General features: G+C 51.1%; 2 protein-coding genes across 3 annotated transcripts; both read right to left on the bottom strand.

Moving 5' to 3' along the window:
- Positions 1 to 321: 321 nt before the first annotated feature.
- LOC145218621 (uncharacterized) lies at positions 322 to 2871 on the bottom strand. Its single transcript, XM_080086027.1, has one exon. It carries the CDS (start codon positions 2183 to 2185, stop codon positions 473 to 475), a length of 1713 nt encoding a protein of 570 aa, XP_079942153.1. The 5' UTR covers positions 2186 to 2871; the 3' UTR covers positions 322 to 472.
- An 8239-nt stretch (positions 2872 to 11110) lies between these two features.
- LOC145218643 (uncharacterized) lies at positions 11111 to 18012 on the bottom strand. 2 transcript variants are annotated; one of them, XM_080086049.1, is made up of 2 exons: positions 16210 to 18012; positions 11111 to 12137 (listed from the first exon to the last, which is right to left on the bottom strand). In XM_080086049.1, the coding sequence occupies exons 1-2, from the start codon at positions 17644 to 17646 to the stop codon at positions 12030 to 12032; spliced, it is 1545 nt and encodes a 514-aa protein (XP_079942175.1). In that variant the 5' UTR covers positions 17647 to 18012; the 3' UTR covers positions 11111 to 12029. The 2 variants fall into 2 exon arrangements, with proteins under 2 accessions (XP_079942175.1, XP_079942174.1); XM_080086048.1 differs by lacking the exon at positions 11111 to 12137 and having other exon boundaries at positions 15924 to 18012.
- Between the last annotated feature and the right edge of the window lie 9 nt (positions 18013 to 18021).

The raw sequence follows: 18021 nt of genomic DNA, 5'->3' as shown, positions 1-18021 counted from the left end.
TCGAGTAGGTGTAGGTATAAAGGGAGTCGAAGAAAGCATTCCTTAAGGGAGTGCTTTCGGTACGGTTAGGGGCATACACGTTTACGACGTGTATGATTGAATGGTAAAGTCTAATGTCGGCAGCCAAAATTCTACCGTTCCCATCCCCAGAGTGAGAAACAAAGCTAAGGGCGTTATGCTTTAGCAAGATCCCGACTCCGTTCTCCGATCGGGCCCCCGAAAGAGAAGACCAAAAAATCGCTTTATTCGGCTCCCATTCGACGCACCACCCACCCTCCGTCACAGGAGAACTATGCGTCTCCTGGAGGAGAATGGTGTGGGCGTCTAACGACCGGAGGGATGACAATACAGCGGATCGCTTAGCTGGATCGGCCATCCCCCCGACGTTGAATGTGGCTATTTTTAGGAAATTCGCCATGACTATTGATATTGGCGTGTTACAACGGTGTATCAAAAAAAACGCTTCTAGTCCCTAAACGGTATAGTTAAGAGCGTGCATGGGGAAAAACGTTTTACACTCAGAGCATTGGCTACCTTGCCCATCCCCTAACGGATGAGCATGGCCACACGAGCATTTAATGTAGCACTTTTTACAACCCGGGCAAGTTATGGCTTCTCCCTCTTTAGATAGAAGCGTGTCCTGCCCGCACTCACACGAAACGATATTGTGAAAATTTTCAAAACAGGCCCGCTTTCGGTCATCGCCAGAGTTCGACGACGACCTATCACGCTTATTAAGTACCGGTACCTTGTCCTCTCCGCTGGAGTCAGAGAGGTCTCTTGCAGCTTCCAAAAGGTCTTCGAGGATTCCCTCTTTCAGTTGGATTTCCTTCTCTTCGGCCGGGTCGGCCAATAAATCCACTTCTTTGTCTTCAGCCGGGTGGGCCAATAAATCCAAATCTTTGTCCAGTAAATCCAAGTTCGGATCCTGTGTTGGCGGGGAACTGGGCCCTGTTTTCCCGCCGGTAGGGTCGGGGGCACCCGAGGTACCACCCTCAGGATCAGGTGTGGGCCCAGATTTCCGCGGGGTTTGCTTCTTTGTCGCCCCGGGTTTCTTGGCTGCGGCACCCGAAGTGCCTCCCGCGCTCTTCTTTGGTTTCCGCGGCGGGTTTCGTTGTGGCCTTGGGCCAGGAGGGGCGGGGGCACCCGAGGTGCCGCCCTCCGGATACTGAAGATCCTTTCCTTTGTCGGGGGCACCCGAGGTGTCGCCCTCCGGATACTGAAGATCCATTCCTTTGTCGGGGTCACCCGAGGTGACGCCCTCCGGATTCTGAAGTTTCCCATTGTCGGAGGCACCCGAGGTGCCGTCCTCCGGATACTGAAGTTTCCCATTGTCGGGGGCACCCGAGGTGCCGCCCTCCGGATGCTGAAGTTCCTTGTTGGCCTCTGTTGTTAGAGGCTCCAGTGCCTGTGCAACCAGGGTGCCTGTCTCGGTGGCGCTGGACTTCAGGGGGTTGGCATTCGCGTTGCCGCTTTTCTTTCGGTTTCGGCGCCCCTGGACCACCTGAAAACCGTCGTTCTTCTCCGCCCGCACCGGGGTGGAGGTAGCCGAAGGTAGAGGCGGGCCCTCGACCGCTTCCTCTACCGAGTTTTCGGGGGTGTTTTCCCGGCTTTTGAGTGCCTCGCACTCGTCACGCATGTGCCCAAACTGGCGACATACGAAGCACTGCGGTGGTTGGTTGTCATATTCAATGACAAAGGCCAAACCACCCAGTCTGATTTTCGGACCAATTGGGCTTTCCTTGAGGTCAACCGTTTTTGTGTCGAAGGTTCGTTTGCCATCGTACAGGCCCCAACGATCCTTGACCTTCTCGTGCTTCTTGACCTCTCCGTGCTTACGTTCGATGTATGCACGGATTTCCTCGTTGGAGTACCTGGGTGGAACCTCCTTCACCCAAACCCGGGTCCACTCCGAGTCGTAGAGTTTTGCATACTCCACGTTGGGGTGCGACCCGAGTTTCCTTTGCAGCGTGCGCGCACCCTCCTTGGTGCGGCACGTGAAGTCCGTGAGCCCTCCACGGCGCTCGACGATGCCTTCGAGCTCCTGCGCCGGAAAGTTGACCTTTTTCAACAGTTCATAAATGAACTGTCGAGTCTTCCGGGCAGGAAGCTTGGCTAGTACTTCAGTCTCCCGACTGAAAGGTGGAAGGTTGCGGCTTGCAACGACATTCCACGCCTTGGCCATGGTCGAAACTCGTTCAAGCGGAACGGTGAGTTTCGACGTTAATTCTCCTTCAAAGGTCGACCTTGCAGCAGGAAGGTTCGACCGTGACGTCACTAGGTCGAAATCGACTTCGACTTGCTGTGACGACGTATCAGCAGTTGGGCCGGCGCCCTGCACGCTGGGTGACCGACTGGTCCTTTCCACGCAAGAGCCCTGAAAAGGGCTGGGAGCCCCGGACGTTCGTCGGTCTGGGATGGGGGTGGGTGGAGAAAGCGGGCCGGGGTGTCGTGGGTGCTGGTGTCGAAGGTTTGGGCTCTGCCTTACCGGGCTGGGGTCGCGCTCGGGGGCAGGCTTGGGGGGGCACAGGCCTCGTGTCCACAAGGTGACGCACGAGGTGGCCGGGGTAGCAGGTGGGGAGTCAACTACCCTTTGTGGTGAACACACGGGGTAGTTCGGGTAAGAACGTTTGCGACGGCAATAGAAGTCCGCACAAACGTTAGGCCTAACAGGGGTGGAAACAGTAGATGGGGTAAACGCACAGGGAGCCGAAATGACTTCTATTCGCGCCAGTTCCACGTGTAAATCTATTGACTTAACTTGCTGATGGCACGGATAAGGGGCAATCAATATAATACTGATGCTTACCTTATTCACATAGAATGCCGTTGTGAGGTAACAGGCGGCTACCAACCGCCCGCACAAGCTTGGATTTGCGCTACCACGTGAGTTATTCAATGTAAGAAGGCAAGAAAAGGATCGAAAACTGTCGGGGTCGCTCCCATCGGGCCCAGCATGGTAAAGTACGGGGCAAAACGAGCGAAAAGTGCTGAATTTCCGAGCTGCTGTAGTCCGTCAGCAGGTTTTCCTTACGCTCATCCCCTTTAATTGCGACTTTACAGGGCCAGTTGAGGCACGCAGGTGTGCACCCAGCCGGTAATTACCGGCGCGACTTGCTGGAGCCTGTCTGCTGATGACGTAATTACGTATGCTAATTAGCCGTCCAGCCCGCGCAGCTTTGCGCTGTAGTTCAGCTACTGCACAACGGGGAGCCTCGTTGGCGCCCTCATCGACGTATTTTAAGGCCCAGCAACATGTCATATAATAAATAAACAAAGAATTAAACGGCCCGCAGCAGTTCGGAACCCAGTTTAAATTGATTAGAGTCGAAAAAATGGCACAAAAAGATGTGCTGATGCTTACCTTATTCAAATAGAATGCCGTTGTGAGGTAACAGGCGGCTACCAACCGCCCGCACAAGCTTGGATTTGCGCTACCACGTGAGTTATTCAATGTAAGAAGGCAAGAAAAGGATCGAAAACTGTCGGGGTCGCTCCCATCGGGCCCAGCATGGTAAAGTACGGGGCAAAACGAGCGAAAAGTGCTGAATTTCCGAGCTGCTGTAGTCCGTCAGCAGGTTTTCCTTACGCTCATCCCCTTTAATTGCGACTTTACAGGGCCAGTTGAGGCACGCAGGTGTGCACCCAGCCGGTAATTACCGGCGCGACTTGCTGGAGCCTGTCTGCTGATGACGTAATTACGTATGCTAATTAGCCGTCCAGCCCGCGCAGCTTTGCGCTGTAGTTCAGCTACTGCACAACGGGGAGCCTCGTTGGCGCCCTCATCGACGTATTTTAAGGCCCAGCAACATGTCATATAATAAATAAACAAAGAATTAAACGGCCCGCAGCAGTTCGGAACCCAGTTTAAATTGATTAGAGTCGAAAAAATGGCACAAAAAGATGTGCTGATGCTTACCTTATTCAAATAGAATGCCGTTGTGAGGTAACAGGCGGCTACCAACCGCCCGCACAAGCTTGGATTTGCGCTACCACGTGAGTTATTCAATGTAAGAAGGCAAGAAAAGGATCGAAAACTGTCGGGGTCGCTCCCATCGGGCCCAGCATGGTAAAGTACGGGGCAAAACGAGCGAAAAGTGCTGAATTTCCGAGCTGCTGTAGTCCGTCAGCAGGTTTTCCTTACGCTCATCCCCTTTAATTGCGACTTTACAGGGCCAGTTGAGGCACGCAGGTGTGCACCCAGCCGGTAATTACCGGCGCGACTTGCTGGAGCCTGTCTGCTGATGACGTAATTACGTATGCTAATTAGCCGTCCAGCCCGCGCAGCTTTGCGCTGTAGTTCAGCTACTGCACAACGGGGAGCCTCGTTGGCGCCCTCATCGACGTATTTTAAGGCCCAGCAACATGTCATATAATAAATAAACAAAGAATTAAACGGCCCGCAGCAGTTCGGAACCCAGTTTAAATTGATTAGAGTCGAAAAAATGGCACAAAAAGATGTGCTGATGCTTACCTTATTCAAATAGAATGCCGTTGTGAGGTAACAGGCGGCTACCAACCGCCCGCACAAGCTTGGATTTGCGCTACCACGTGAGTTATTCAATGTAAGAAGGCAAGAAAAGGATCGAAAACTGTCGGGGTCGCTCCCATCGGGCCCAGCATGGTAAAGTACGGGGCAAAACGAGCGAAAAGTGCTGAATTTCCGAGCTGCTGTAGTCCGTCAGCAGGTTTTCCTTACGCTCATCCCCTTTAATTGCGACTTTACAGGGCCAGTTGAGGCACGCAGGTGTGCACCCAGCCGGTAATTACCGGCGCGACTTGCTGGAGCCTGTCTGCTGATGACGTAATTACGTATGCTAATTAGCCGTCCAGCCCGCGCAGCTTTGCGCTGTAGTTCAGCTACTGCACAACGGGGAGCCTCGTTGGCGCCCTCATCGACGTATTTTAAGGCCCAGCAACATGTCATATAATAAATAAACAAAGAATTAAACGGCCCGCAGCAGTTCGGAACCCAGTTTAAATTGATTAGAGTCGAAAAAATGGCACAAAAAGATGTGCTGATGCTTACCTTATTCAAATAGAATGCCGTTGTGAGGTAACAGGCGGCTACCAACCGCCCGCACAAGCTTGGATTTGCGCTACCACGTGAGTTATTCAATGTAAGAAGGCAAGAAAAGGATCGAAAACTGTCGGGGTCGCTCCCATCGGGCCCAGCATGGTAAAGTACGGGGCAAAACGAGCGAAAAGTGCTGAATTTCCGAGCTGCTGTAGTCCGTCAGCAGGTTTTCCTTACGCTCATCCCCTTTAATTGCGACTTTACAGGGCCAGTTGAGGCACGCAGGTGTGCACCCAGCCGGTAATTACCGGCGCGACTTGCTGGAGCCTGTCTGCTGATGACGTAATTACGTATGCTAATTAGCCGTCCAGCCCGCGCAGCTTTGCGCTGTAGTTCAGCTACTGCACAACGGGGAGCCTCGTTGGCGCCCTCATCGACGTATTTTAAGGCCCAGCAACATGTCATATAATAAATAAACAAAGAATTAAACGGCCCGCAGCAGTTCGGAACCCAGTTTAAATTGATTAGAGTCGAAAAAATGGCACAAAAAGATGTGCTGATGCTTACCTTATTCAAATAGAATGCCGTTGTGAGGTAACAGGCGGCTACCAACCGCCCGCACAAGCTTGGATTTGCGCTACCACGTGAGTTATTCAATGTAAGAAGGCAAGAAAAGGATCGAAAACTGTCGGGGTCGCTCCCATCGGGCCCAGCATGGTAAAGTACGGGGCAAAACGAGCGAAAAGTGCTGAATTTCCGAGCTGCTGTAGTCCGTCAGCAGGTTTTCCTTACGCTCATCCCCTTTAATTGCGACTTTACAGGGCCAGTTGAGGCACGCAGGTGTGCACCCAGCCGGTAATTACCGGCGCGACTTGCTGGAGCCTGTCTGCTGATGACGTAATTACGTATGCTAATTAGCCGTCCAGCCCGCGCAGCTTTGCGCTGTAGTTCAGCTACTGCACAACGGGGAGCCTCGTTGGCGCCCTCATCGACGTATTTTAAGGCCCAGCAACATGTCATATAATAAATAAACAAAGAATTAAACGGCCCGCAGCAGTTCGGAACCCAGTTTAAATTGATTAGAGTCGAAAAAATGGCACAAAAAGATGTGCTGATGCTTACCTTATTCAAATAGAATGCCGTTGTGAGGTAACAGGCGGCTACCAACCGCCCGCACAAGCTTGGATTTGCGCTACCACGTGAGTTATTCAATGTAAGAAGGCAAGAAAAGGATCGAAAACTGTCGGGGTCGCTCCCATCGGGCCCAGCATGGTAAAGTACGGGGCAAAACGAGCGAAAAGTGCTGAATTTCCGAGCTGCTGTAGTCCGTCAGCAGGTTTTCCTTACGCTCATCCCCTTTAATTGCGACTTTACAGGGCCAGTTGAGGCACGCAGGTGTGCACCCAGCCGGTAATTACCGGCGCGACTTGCTGGAGCCTGTCTGCTGATGACGTAATTACGTATGCTAATTAGCCGTCCAGCCCGCGCAGCTTTGCGCTGTAGTTCAGCTACTGCACAACGGGGAGCCTCGTTGGCGCCCTCATCGACGTATTTTAAGGCCCAGCAACATGTCATATAATAAATAAACAAAGAATTAAACGGCCCGCAGCAGTTCGGAACCCAGTTTAAATTGATTAGAGTCGAAAAAATGGCACAAAAAGATGTGCTGATGCTTACCTTATTCAAATAGAATGCCGTTGTGAGGTAACAGGCGGCTACCAACCGCCCGCACAAGCTTGGATTTGCGCTACCACGTGAGTTATTCAATGTAAGAAGGCAAGAAAAGGATCGAAAACTGTCGGGGTCGCTCCCATCGGGCCCAGCATGGTAAAGTACGGGGCAAAACGAGCGAAAAGTGCTGAATTTCCGAGCTGCTGTAGTCCGTCAGCAGGTTTTCCTTACGCTCATCCCCTTTAATTGCGACTTTACAGGGCCAGTTGAGGCACGCAGGTGTGCACCCAGCCGGTAATTACCGGCGCGACTTGCTGGAGCCTGTCTGCTGATGACGTAATTACGTATGCTAATTAGCCGTCCAGCCCGCGCAGCTTTGCGCTGTAGTTCAGCTACTGCACAACGGGGAGCCTCGTTGGCGCCCTCATCGACGTATTTTAAGGCCCAGCAACATGTCATATAATAAATAAACAAAGAATTAAACGGCCCGCAGCAGTTCGGAACCCAGTTTAAATTGATTAGAGTCGAAAAAATGGCACAAAAAGATGTGCTGATGCTTACCTTATTCAAATAGAATGCCGTTGTGAGGTAACAGGCGGCTACCAACCGCCCGCACAAGCTTGGATTTGCGCTACCACGTGAGTTATTCAATGTAAGAAGGCAAGAAAAGGATCGAAAACTGTCGGGGTCGCTCCCATCGGGCCCAGCATGGTAAAGTACGGGGCAAAACGAGCGAAAAGTGCTGAATTTCCGAGCTGCTGTAGTCCGTCAGCAGGTTTTCCTTACGCTCATCCCCTTTAATTGCGACTTTACAGGGCCAGTTGAGGCACGCAGGTGTGCACCCAGCCGGTAATTACCGGCGCGACTTGCTGGAGCCTGTCTGCTGATGACGTAATTACGTATGCTAATTAGCCGTCCAGCCCGCGCAGCTTTGCGCTGTAGTTCAGCTACTGCACAACGGGGAGCCTCGTTGGCGCCCTCATCGACGTATTTTAAGGCCCAGCAACATGTCATATAATAAATAAACAAAGAATTAAACGGCCCGCAGCAGTTCGGAACCCAGTTTAAATTGATTAGAGTCGAAAAAATGGCACAAAAAGATGTGCTGATGCTTACCTTATTCAAATAGAATGCCGTTGTGAGGTAACAGGCGGCTACCAACCGCCCGCACAAGCTTGGATTTGCGCTACCACGTGAGTTATTCAATGTAAGAAGGCAAGAAAAGGATCGAAAACTGTCGGGGTCGCTCCCATCGGGCCCAGCATGGTAAAGTACGGGGCAAAACGAGCGAAAAGTGCTGAATTTCCGAGCTGCTGTAGTCCGTCAGCAGGTTTTCCTTACGCTCATCCCCTTTAATTGCGACTTTACAGGGCCAGTTGAGGCACGCAGGTGTGCACCCAGCCGGTAATTACCGGCGCGACTTGCTGGAGCCTGTCTGCTGATGACGTAATTACGTATGCTAATTAGCCGTCCAGCCCGCGCAGCTTTGCGCTGTAGTTCAGCTACTGCACAACGGGGAGCCTCGTTGGCGCCCTCATCGACGTATTTTAAGGCCCAGCAACATGTCATATAATAAATAAACAAAGAATTAAACGGCCCGCAGCAGTTCGGAACCCAGTTTAAATTGATTAGAGTCGAAAAAATGGCACAAAAAGATGTGCTGATGCTTACCTTATTCAAATAGAATGCCGTTGTGAGGTAACAGGCGGCTACCAACCGCCCGCACAAGCTTGGATTTGCGCTACCACGTGAGTTATTCAATGTAAGAAGGCAAGAAAAGGATCGAAAACTGTCGGGGTCGCTCCCATCGGGCCCAGCATGGTAAAGTACGGGGCAAAACGAGCGAAAAGTGCTGAATTTCCGAGCTGCTGTAGTCCGTCAGCAGGTTTTCCTTACGCTCATCCCCTTTAATTGCGACTTTACAGGGCCAGTTGAGGCACGCAGGTGTGCACCCAGCCGGTAATTACCGGCGCGACTTGCTGGAGCCTGTCTGCTGATGACGTAATTACGTATGCTAATTAGCCGTCCAGCCCGCGCAGCTTTGCGCTGTAGTTCAGCTACTGCACAACGGGGAGCCTCGTTGGCGCCCTCATCGACGTATTTTAAGGCCCAGCAACATGTCATATAATAAATAAACAAAGAATTAAACGGCCCGCAGCAGTTCGGAACCCAGTTTAAATTGATTAGAGTCGAAAAAATGGCACAAAAAGATGTGCTGATGCTTACCTTATTCAAATAGAATGCCGTTGTGAGGTAACAGGCGGCTACCAACCGCCCGCACAAGCTTGGATTTGCGCTACCACGTGAGTTATTCAATGTAAGAAGGCAAGAAAAGGATCGAAAACTGTCGGGGTCGCTCCCATCGGGCCCAGCATGGTAAAGTACGGGGCAAAACGAGCGAAAAGTGCTGAATTTCCGAGCTGCTGTAGTCCGTCAGCAGGTTTTCCTTACGCTCATCCCCTTTAATTGCGACTTTACAGGGCCAGTTGAGGCACGCAGGTGTGCACCCAGCCGGTAATTACCGGCGCGACTTGCTGGAGCCTGTCTGCTGATGACGTAATTACGTATGCTAATTAGCCGTCCAGCCCGCGCAGCTTTGCGCTGTAGTTCAGCTACTGCACAACGGGGAGCCTCGTTGGCGCCCTCATCGACGTATTTTAAGGCCCAGCAACATGTCATATAATAAATAAACAAAGAATTAAACGGCCCGCAGCAGTTCGGAACCCAGTTTAAATTGATTAGAGTCGAAAAAATGGCACAAAAAGATGTGCTGATGCTTACCTTATTCAAATAGAATGCCGTTGTGAGGTAACAGGCGGCTACCAACCGCCCGCACAAGCTTGGATTTGCGCTACCACGTGAGTTATTCAATGTAAGAAGGCAAGAAAAGGATCGAAAACTGTCGGGGTCGCTCCCATCGGGCCCAGCATGGTAAAGTACGGGGCAAAACGAGCGAAAAGTGCTGAATTTCCGAGCTGCTGTAGTCCGTCAGCAGGTTTTCCTTACGCTCATCCCCTTTAATTGCGACTTTACAGGGCCAGTTGAGGCACGCAGGTGTGCACCCAGCCGGTAATTACCGGCGCGACTTGCTGGAGCCTGTCTGCTGATGACGTAATTACGTATGCTAATTAGCCGTCCAGCCCGCGCAGCTTTGCGCTGTAGTTCAGCTACTGCACAACGGGGAGCCTCGTTGGCGCCCTCATCGACGTATTTTAAGGCCCAGCAACATGTCATATAATAAATAAACAAAGAATTAAACGGCCCGCAGCAGTTCGGAACCCAGTTTAAATTGATTAGAGTCGAAAAAATGGCACAAAAAGATGTGCTGATGCTTACCTTATTCAAATAGAATGCCGTTGTGAGGTAACAGGCGGCTACCAACCGCCCGCACAAGCTTGGATTTGCGCTACCACGTGAGTTATTCAATGTAAGAAGGCAAGAAAAGGATCGAAAACTGTCGGGGTCGCTCCCATCGGGCCCAGCATGGTAAAGTACGGGGCAAAACGAGCGAAAAGTGCTGAATTTCCGAGCTGCTGTAGTCCGTCAGCAGGTTTTCCTTACGCTCATCCCCTTTAATTGCGACTTTACAGGGCCAGTTGAGGCACGCAGGTGTGCACCCAGCCGGTAATTACCGGCGCGACTTGCTGGAGCCTGTCTGCTGATGACGTAATTACGTATGCTAATTAGCCGTCCAGCCCGCGCAGCTTTGCGCTGTAGTTCAGCTACTGCACAACGGGGAGCCTCGTTGGCGCCCTCATCGACGTATTTTAAGGCCCAGCAACATGTCATATAATAAATAAACAAAGAATTAAACGGCCCGCAGCAGTTCGGAACCCAGTTTAAATTGATTAGAGTCGAAAAAATGGCACAAAAAGATGTGCTGATGCTTACCTTATTCAAATAGAATGCCGTTGTGAGGTAACAGGCGGCTACCAACCGCCCGCACAAGCTTGGATTTGCGCTACCACGTGAGTTATTCAATGTAAGAAGGCAAGAAAAGGATCGAAAACTGTCGGGGTCGCTCCCATCGGGCCCAGCATGGTAAAGTACGGGGCAAAACGAGCGAAAAGTGCTGAATTTCCGAGCTGCTGTAGTCCGTCAGCAGGTTTTCCTTACGCTCATCCCCTTTAATTGCGACTTTACAGGGCCAGTTGAGGCACGCAGGTGTGCACCCAGCCGGTAATTACCGGCGCGACTTGCTGGAGCCTGTCTGCTGATGACGTAATTACGTATGCTAATTAGCCGTCCAGCCCGCGCAGCTTTGCGCTGTAGTTCAGCTACTGCACAACGGGGAGCCTCGTTGGCGCCCTCATCGACGTATTTTAAGGCCCAGCAACATGTCATATAATAAATAAACAAAGAATTAAACGGCCCGCAGCAGTTCGGAACCCAGTTTAAATTGATTAGAGTCGAAAAAATGGTGTCTCTTTTGTTTATTGTAACGCCAATAAACGAAGCGATACGAAAAACTCAATGCGATAATAAAAACAAACAACGAAATCATCAGGCCGATGAATTTCGGGCACGTCACGCCTGACAACGCGGTGCCGTTACCCCTCGGGGTTGGTCAATAAGAGAAGAAGAAAGCCAGGGCCATTACTCCCCGCCTTGGCGGATATGCTTGGGCCCTGCGAGAAGCGGCGCGAAGTGAAAAGAAAAAGGTAAAGACGTCACGAGTACCCGACATAGAAATCGTAGTACGAATAGCGAAAAATAAAACACGCACGCACGAATATAAAAACAAAAAAAAATGACGTCACCGGTACACGACATAAAAATCGTAGTACAAGAGACACGCACGAGAAAATAGAGAGCGAAACAAACAAGGGTCACGTGAAGCACGCAAGAAAACAAAAACGGTTGAGAATTGTAAGGCAAAAAGACAGGGTCTTCGCTCCCCGCCGACGACGGGTATGCATTGACCCTGGGAGAAGGGCGAAGAGGGAAGGTAGAAAGGAGCATTGCATACACTACCGATCTCAAACATTAATTTTAGGGGGAAGATCAGGATTAGAACCCGTGATCTGTTTATTACGGGACTTACGCCGTTACCACTAGACTATTCAATGGTAGTGGGCAACGGTTCAAAATTGTGGGCTTTTTCTCGTGGGAATTATCGGGAGGGGGAAACAAAAGAAACTATACTGTTAAGAAATGGAAAATACAAAGTCAGGGTCGTCGCTCCCCACAATTGGTGGATATGCTTGACCCTGGGAGGATGCGAAAAGAGAGAAGTAGAAAGCAAATTCATGCAAAAGTATCGTATTTTATGAAACTGAGAACTCCATATCGGGGTTTCTCGAAAGCGAAAATCGTTTCGACGCGGTCCGGACACCGCTGCCTAATTGAATAATACGCATGGCGCACAAGTCACCATGGTTTCGCCACTAGTCGTTTGTGGCGTGCATATATGCACACTGTTCAAGTACTCGGTGGAAGCGCTGCGGGCCTGCAGCAAATAAATACGGTAAATGGAAACAAAATTTTTCAAAACAGGGTCAATGAAAAAGAAGTAACTGGGGATGTTTGATGTTAATCTATGACGCTCTCGGTTGTCTTGCAGGGTGAATAGAAAAAAAGGCAATACAGTAACGGAAAAAAAGAATTAGTGTAAAAAATTTGGCTGTGCGTGAGAAACAAACAAAATGGCGAAACAAAATTAAGCAGGTCGTCGAAATTGGAATTTATGCAAATTAGTTCCTACGGTTGGTTGAGATCGGATTTTTATGTGACAACCGGAGACGTCCCTAGAAGCGTTAGTCTGCTACACCGTCAAATCCCTGAGGTCTTGAATAATATCCTTATGTGTTGTGTCAACCCTATTGTTTTCGACTGCAAGTCGATGTGCAATAGCTTTTTTAATGGTAGAAATTATGTGATGAGGTAAAATTTTTCTGTCTTCGTATTTTATGCGGTTTCTGGCTTTCCAGATGTGGTGCCGAGTGAGTGTAAAGATATATACTAGGTGCTCTGTAAATATTTCAATGTTGGGTGGAATGATAAGTTTTATGATCATGTCTCCGCAGAGCGTGGTGTCAGTGTGTGTAATACGGTTTGTAAGGCGTTGTATGTAGTCCCGTACCGGGGAGAGTACGGGACACGAGGTGAAAATGTGAGTGGAGGTCTCTGGGCTCCTCCCACAGAATTGGCACAACGTGGTTGGGTCAAGAGAAAATTGAAAAAATTTGGAGGATACGGGTAGTACATCCCAAATAGTTCTGTAGTTGAACGACTTCATTGCGTTGGTGAGGATAGGGTGGTGAACATTGCCCCAGCGACGGTCGTGGGACGCTTGAGAGCCGCCCGCGCCAGGGATATTCGTTTGGGAACAGGTTATTAACCGATAAAGGGTACGGATGGATCCACGGACGAGTTGGTCAAAGGTTAAATTATATTTTTCAATAAGAGATAGGGTTTTACTATAGAAAGGTGAAGGACTAACAGCATGGGGATGGTTGTTGCGCAAGCGCAGATCAAACCGGTGGGAGAGCTGTAGTCCGATGTTATACTCGACCATGGCCATACCGGGGGAGGTTGGGGTGTCGTTCAATCTATGTCTACAGTAGGAAAATATAGGCTGCATAAAGAAAAGATCGCAGTAAAGTGGACAGTTCGCCACGTTGTAGCCTCCTCTGTCAAAAGGGAGTGCCAGAGTGTCAATGGGTATGATCAGTTTCGTGTTGTTCGTCATAAACACCTCGCACGCGCTATTCACCCTTCGCCTAAGGGAGTGGGGGATAGGGTATGTCGAGGCCTGGTAAGTGAGTAGGGGTAAAAGTTTGGATTTAGAGATTAATGATTTGGCATTCCAGGTGAGTATGTACCGAGTGTGGTAAGTCATAGAGGAACGGAATGTGCGATAGTGGGCACGCCAGCTCTCGGTTACGCTACCGGCATTGCCGATAACGGTCCCCAAGAGACTGATGTGGGATGACGTCCACTCAAGAGGTGGTAAAGAAGCCAATGGGGGATTTGGCTTGGTAAAGAGGCCTTTGGATTTCGACACATTAAGTGCTAGTCCAGAGGCCGAGTAAAGGAGTTCGAGATGCTGGAATGCACGTGTAACAGAGTAGGGATGCGTCAGGGTGAGGGTTGTGTCATCGGCGTAACTGGGGCACTTGATCACGTGTCTCCCAGGTACGTCGATGCCACGGACGCTTGTGTCTGCCGTAAGGGCTAGTGAGAAAGGGGTTGCGGCGATTAGGTAGAGGAAGAGACTCAGGGGGTCCCCTTGCCTCACTCCTCTACCCACAGTGAACAGCGGGCTTTGGTGTCCATTAACTAGAACATTCGACTGCGCGTTTGTGTTAAGTGACTGAACTAGTTTTACAAAGTGTTCAGGGAAACACATTTTAGTCATAACCGAATAAAGCCATTCATGGTCAACTGAATCAAAAGCCTTCTCGAAGTCGAGCGAAATAATGAAAGCATCTGTGCCCCGCTCTATCGCATCACAATAGAGATCTCTCAGCAAAACAGTGGCGTCGGCAATTCGACGGGCGGGCGCAGCAAATTGTTGGGGGTGCAAGACCTTGTCCAGGAGCGCGCGCATGCGATTTGCCAGAATCTTGGTGTAGATTTTAAGGTCAGTGTTAAGCAACGAGATCGGGCGGTAGTTCTTCAGCAGTGTTGTGTCGTTTTTCTTATGGATTAGAGTAACTGTGCCACGTTTCATCTCGTCCGGGACGGTTCCCGACGAGTGTATCGTATTAATGACGTCAGTTAAATCCTGGCCAATGATACGCCAGCACGAGCGGTAGAACTCGACGCTGACGCCATCGGGTCCAGGGGATTTCCCCAACGACATTTGCATAATTGTGTTCAGCACTTCCTCAGCCGTTATGGGCTTACCTAGTGTATCATCATTCGAGTCAAGTTTAGGGGTGACGTGTTGCAGGAAGTGCTGCTGAGCTGCTGTACATGTAGGGCGTTTCGTGTAAAGTTTACTGTAAAAGGTGTGGGCGATGTTAAGCATCTCGTTAGTGTTTTCCGTGTGGCGACCGGAATCATCACACAGTTTAACAATACCAGTATTAGATCTATGTTCAGTGAAACGCTGAAAGAACTCCTTGGTACCCCGATCACCGCGGTCAAAACAGGAAGCTTGGGATTTTAAAATTTTGGCGCGAGCAGATTGTCGCTGGGTGTTGGCCGAAAGGCGTTTTAAAGAGAGGTATTCGGGGAGGAGGGTAGGGTCCCTTGCCAATTGCCCCCAAATAGCCGTAACCCTTTCCTCAAGTTGTTTGGCTTCCGTGTTTGCCTGTTGTCTGTTCTGTTGTGAGTGTGCTATGTTCATTAATTTAATGCGGTGTTTCATGTCGAGCCACCAAGAGAATTTATCCTTGAAGCAGGGGACCTGTAGCGTTCGCCACAAGGCCCACCTGCGTTCAAGTTCCTCCTGGAAGGCGTCTGTTGTGTAAGTGCTAGTGTTATTCTTCCAGATCCCCTTCCCCCTAGGGGGCTGAGGCTCTGTCCGAATCTGTAGTGTTATGATGTCGTGGTCTGAAAGTGAATTTTGTGTGCCAAATTCCGAAATGGGGTGCACATGAGATGAAATGTAAAATCTGTCTAGACGTGATTGAGTGTTATGTTGTCTACGTGTGTAAAAAATACGGTTGCCGTACAGCTTTCGGAAGGAATCCGACAACTGGAGGTTCTCAACAAGGGCGATAAGACCTGACAACTTTTCGTTACTACCACGTAAGGGGGGGAAACGCTCAAGTATCGGGTCCTGCACACCGTTGAAATCACCGGCCAAGAGAGTGGGATGCCTCGAGTAGGTGTAGGTATAAAGGGAGTCGAAGAAAGCATTCCTTAAGGGAGTGCTTTCGGTACGGTTAGGGGCATACACGTTTACGACGTGTATGATTGAATGGTAAAGTCTAATGTCGGCAGCCAAAATTCTACCGTTCCCATCCCCAGAGTGAGAAACAAAGCTAAGGGCGTTATGCTTTAGCAAGATCCCGACTCCGTTCTCCGATCGGGCCCCCGAAAGAGAAGACCAAAAAATCGCTTTATTCGGCTCCCATTCGACGCACCACCCACCCTCCGTCACAGGAGAACTATGCGTCTCCTGGAGGAGAATGATGTGGGCGTCTAACGACCGGAGGGATGACAATACAGCGGATCGCTTAGCTGGATCGGCCATCCCCCCGACGTTGAATGTGGCTATTTTTAGGAAATTCGCCATGACTATTGATATTGGCGTGTTACAACGGTGTATCAAAAAAAAACGCTTCTAGTCCCTAAACGGTATAGTTAAGAGCGTGCATGGGGAAAAACGTTTTACACTCAGAGCATTGGCTACCTTGCCCATCCCCTAACGGATGAGCATGGCCACACGAGCATTTAATGTAGCACTTTTTACAACCCGGACAAGTTATGGCTTCTCCCTCTTTAGATAGAAGCGTGTCCTGCCCGCACTCACACGAAACGATATTGTGAAAATTTTCAAAACAGGCCCGCTTTCGGTCATCGCCAGAGTTCGACGACGACCTATCACGCTTATTAAGTATCGGTACCTTGTCCTCTCCGCTGGAGTCAGAGAGGTCTCTTGCAGCTTCCAAAAGGTCTTCGAGGATTCCCTCTTTCAGTTGGATTTCCTTCTCTTCGGCCGGGTCGGCCAATAAATCCACTTCTTTGTCTTCAGCCGGGTGGGCCAATAAATCCAAATCTTTGTCCAGTAAATCCAAGTCCGGATCCTGTGTTGGCGGGGAACTGGGCCCTGTTTTCCCGCCGGTAGGGTCGGGGGCACCCGAGGTACCACCCTCAGGATCAGGTGTGGGCCCAGATTTCCGCGGGGTTTGCTTCTTTGTCGCCCCGGGTTTCTTGGCTGCGGCACCCGAAGTGCCTCCCGCGCTCTTCTTTGGTTTCCGCGGCGGGTTTCGTTGTGGCCTTGGGCCAGGAGGGGCGGGGGCACCCGAGGTGCCGCCCTCCGGATACTGAAGATCCTTTCCTTTGTCGGGGGCACCCGAGGTGTCGCCCTCCGGATACTGAAGATCCTTTCCTTTGTCGGGGTCACCCGAGGTGACGCCCTCCGGATTCTGAAGTTTCCCATTGTCGGAGGCACCCGAGGTGCCGTCCTCCGGATACTGAAGTTTCCCATTGTCGGGGGCACCCGAGGTGCCGCACTCCGGATGCTGAAGTTCCTTGTTGGCCTCTGTTGTTAGAGGCTCCAGTGCCTGTGCAACCAGGGTGCCTGTCTCGGTGGCACTGGACTTCAGGGGGTTGGCATTCGCGTTGCCGCTTTTCTTTCGGTTTCGGTGCCCCTGGACCACCTGAAAACCGTCGTTCTTCTCCGCCCGCACCGGGGTGGAGGTAGCCGAAGGTAGAGGCGGGCCCTCGACCGCTTCCTCTACCGAGTTTTCGGGTGTGTTTTCCCGGCTTTTGAGTGCCTCGCACTCGTCACGCATGTGCCCAAACTGGCGACATACGAAGCACTGCGGTGGTTGGTTGTCATATTCAATGACAAAGGCCAAACCACCCAGTCTGATTTTCGGACCAATTGGGCTTTCCTTGAGGTCAACCGTTTTTGTGTCGAAGGTTCGTTTGCCATCGTACAGGCCCCAACGATCCTTGACCTTCTCGTGCTTCTTGACCTCTCCGTGCTTACGTTCGATGTATGCACGGATTTCCTCGTTGGAGTACCTGGGTGGAACCTCCTTCACCCAAACCCGGGTCCACTCCGAGTCGTAGAGTTTTGCATACTCCACGTTGGGGTGCGACCCGAGTTTCCTTTGTAGCGTGCGCGCACCCTCCTTGGTGCGGCACGTGAAGTCCGTGAGCCCTCCACGGCGCTCGACGATGCCTTCGAGCTCCTGCGCCGGAAAGTTGACCTTTTTCAACAGTTCATAAATGAACTGTCGAGTCTTCCGGGCAGGAAGCTTGGCTAGTACTTCAGTCTCCCGACTGAAAGGTGGAAGGTTGCGGCTTGCAACGACATTCCACGCCTTGGCCATGGTCGAAACTCGTTCAAGCGGAACGGTGAGTTTCGACGTTAATTCTCCTTCAAAGGTCGACCTTGCAGCAGGAAGGTTCGACCGTGACGTCACTAGGTCGAAATCGACTTCGACTTGCTGTGACGACGTATCAGCAGTTGGGCCGGCGCCCTGCACGCTGGGTGACCGACTGGTCCTTTCCACGCAAGAGCCCTGAAAAGGGCTGGGAGCCCCGGACGTTCGTCGGTCTGGGATGGGGGTGGGTGGAAAAAGCGGGCCGGGGTGTCGTGGGTGCTGGTGTCGAAGGTTTGGGCTCTGCCTTACCGGGCTGGGGTCGCGCTCGGGGGCAGGCTTGGGGGGGCACAGGCCTCGTGTCCACAAGGTGACGCACGAGGT

This window comes from Phallusia mammillata, chromosome 3 (assembly GCF_965637545.1).
Source record: "Phallusia mammillata chromosome 3, kaPhaMamm4.hap1.1, whole genome shotgun sequence".
NCBI classification, from domain to species: domain Eukaryota; kingdom Metazoa; phylum Chordata; class Ascidiacea; order Phlebobranchia; family Ascidiidae; genus Phallusia; species Phallusia mammillata.
The sequence above is the reverse complement of the archived record's forward strand: the minus strand, read 5'-3'. Positions and strand labels throughout refer to the sequence as shown.

What these genes read in the sequence shown, in the direction of transcription:
- LOC145218621 (XM_080086027.1), bottom strand. Translation starts at nt 2,185, where the DNA reads ATGGCCAAGGCGTGGAATGTCGTTGCAAGCCGCAACCTTCCACCTTTC.
- LOC145218643 (XM_080086048.1), bottom strand. Translation starts at nt 17,646, where the DNA reads ATGGCCAAGGCGTGGAATGTCGTTGCAAGCCGCAACCTTCCACCTTTC.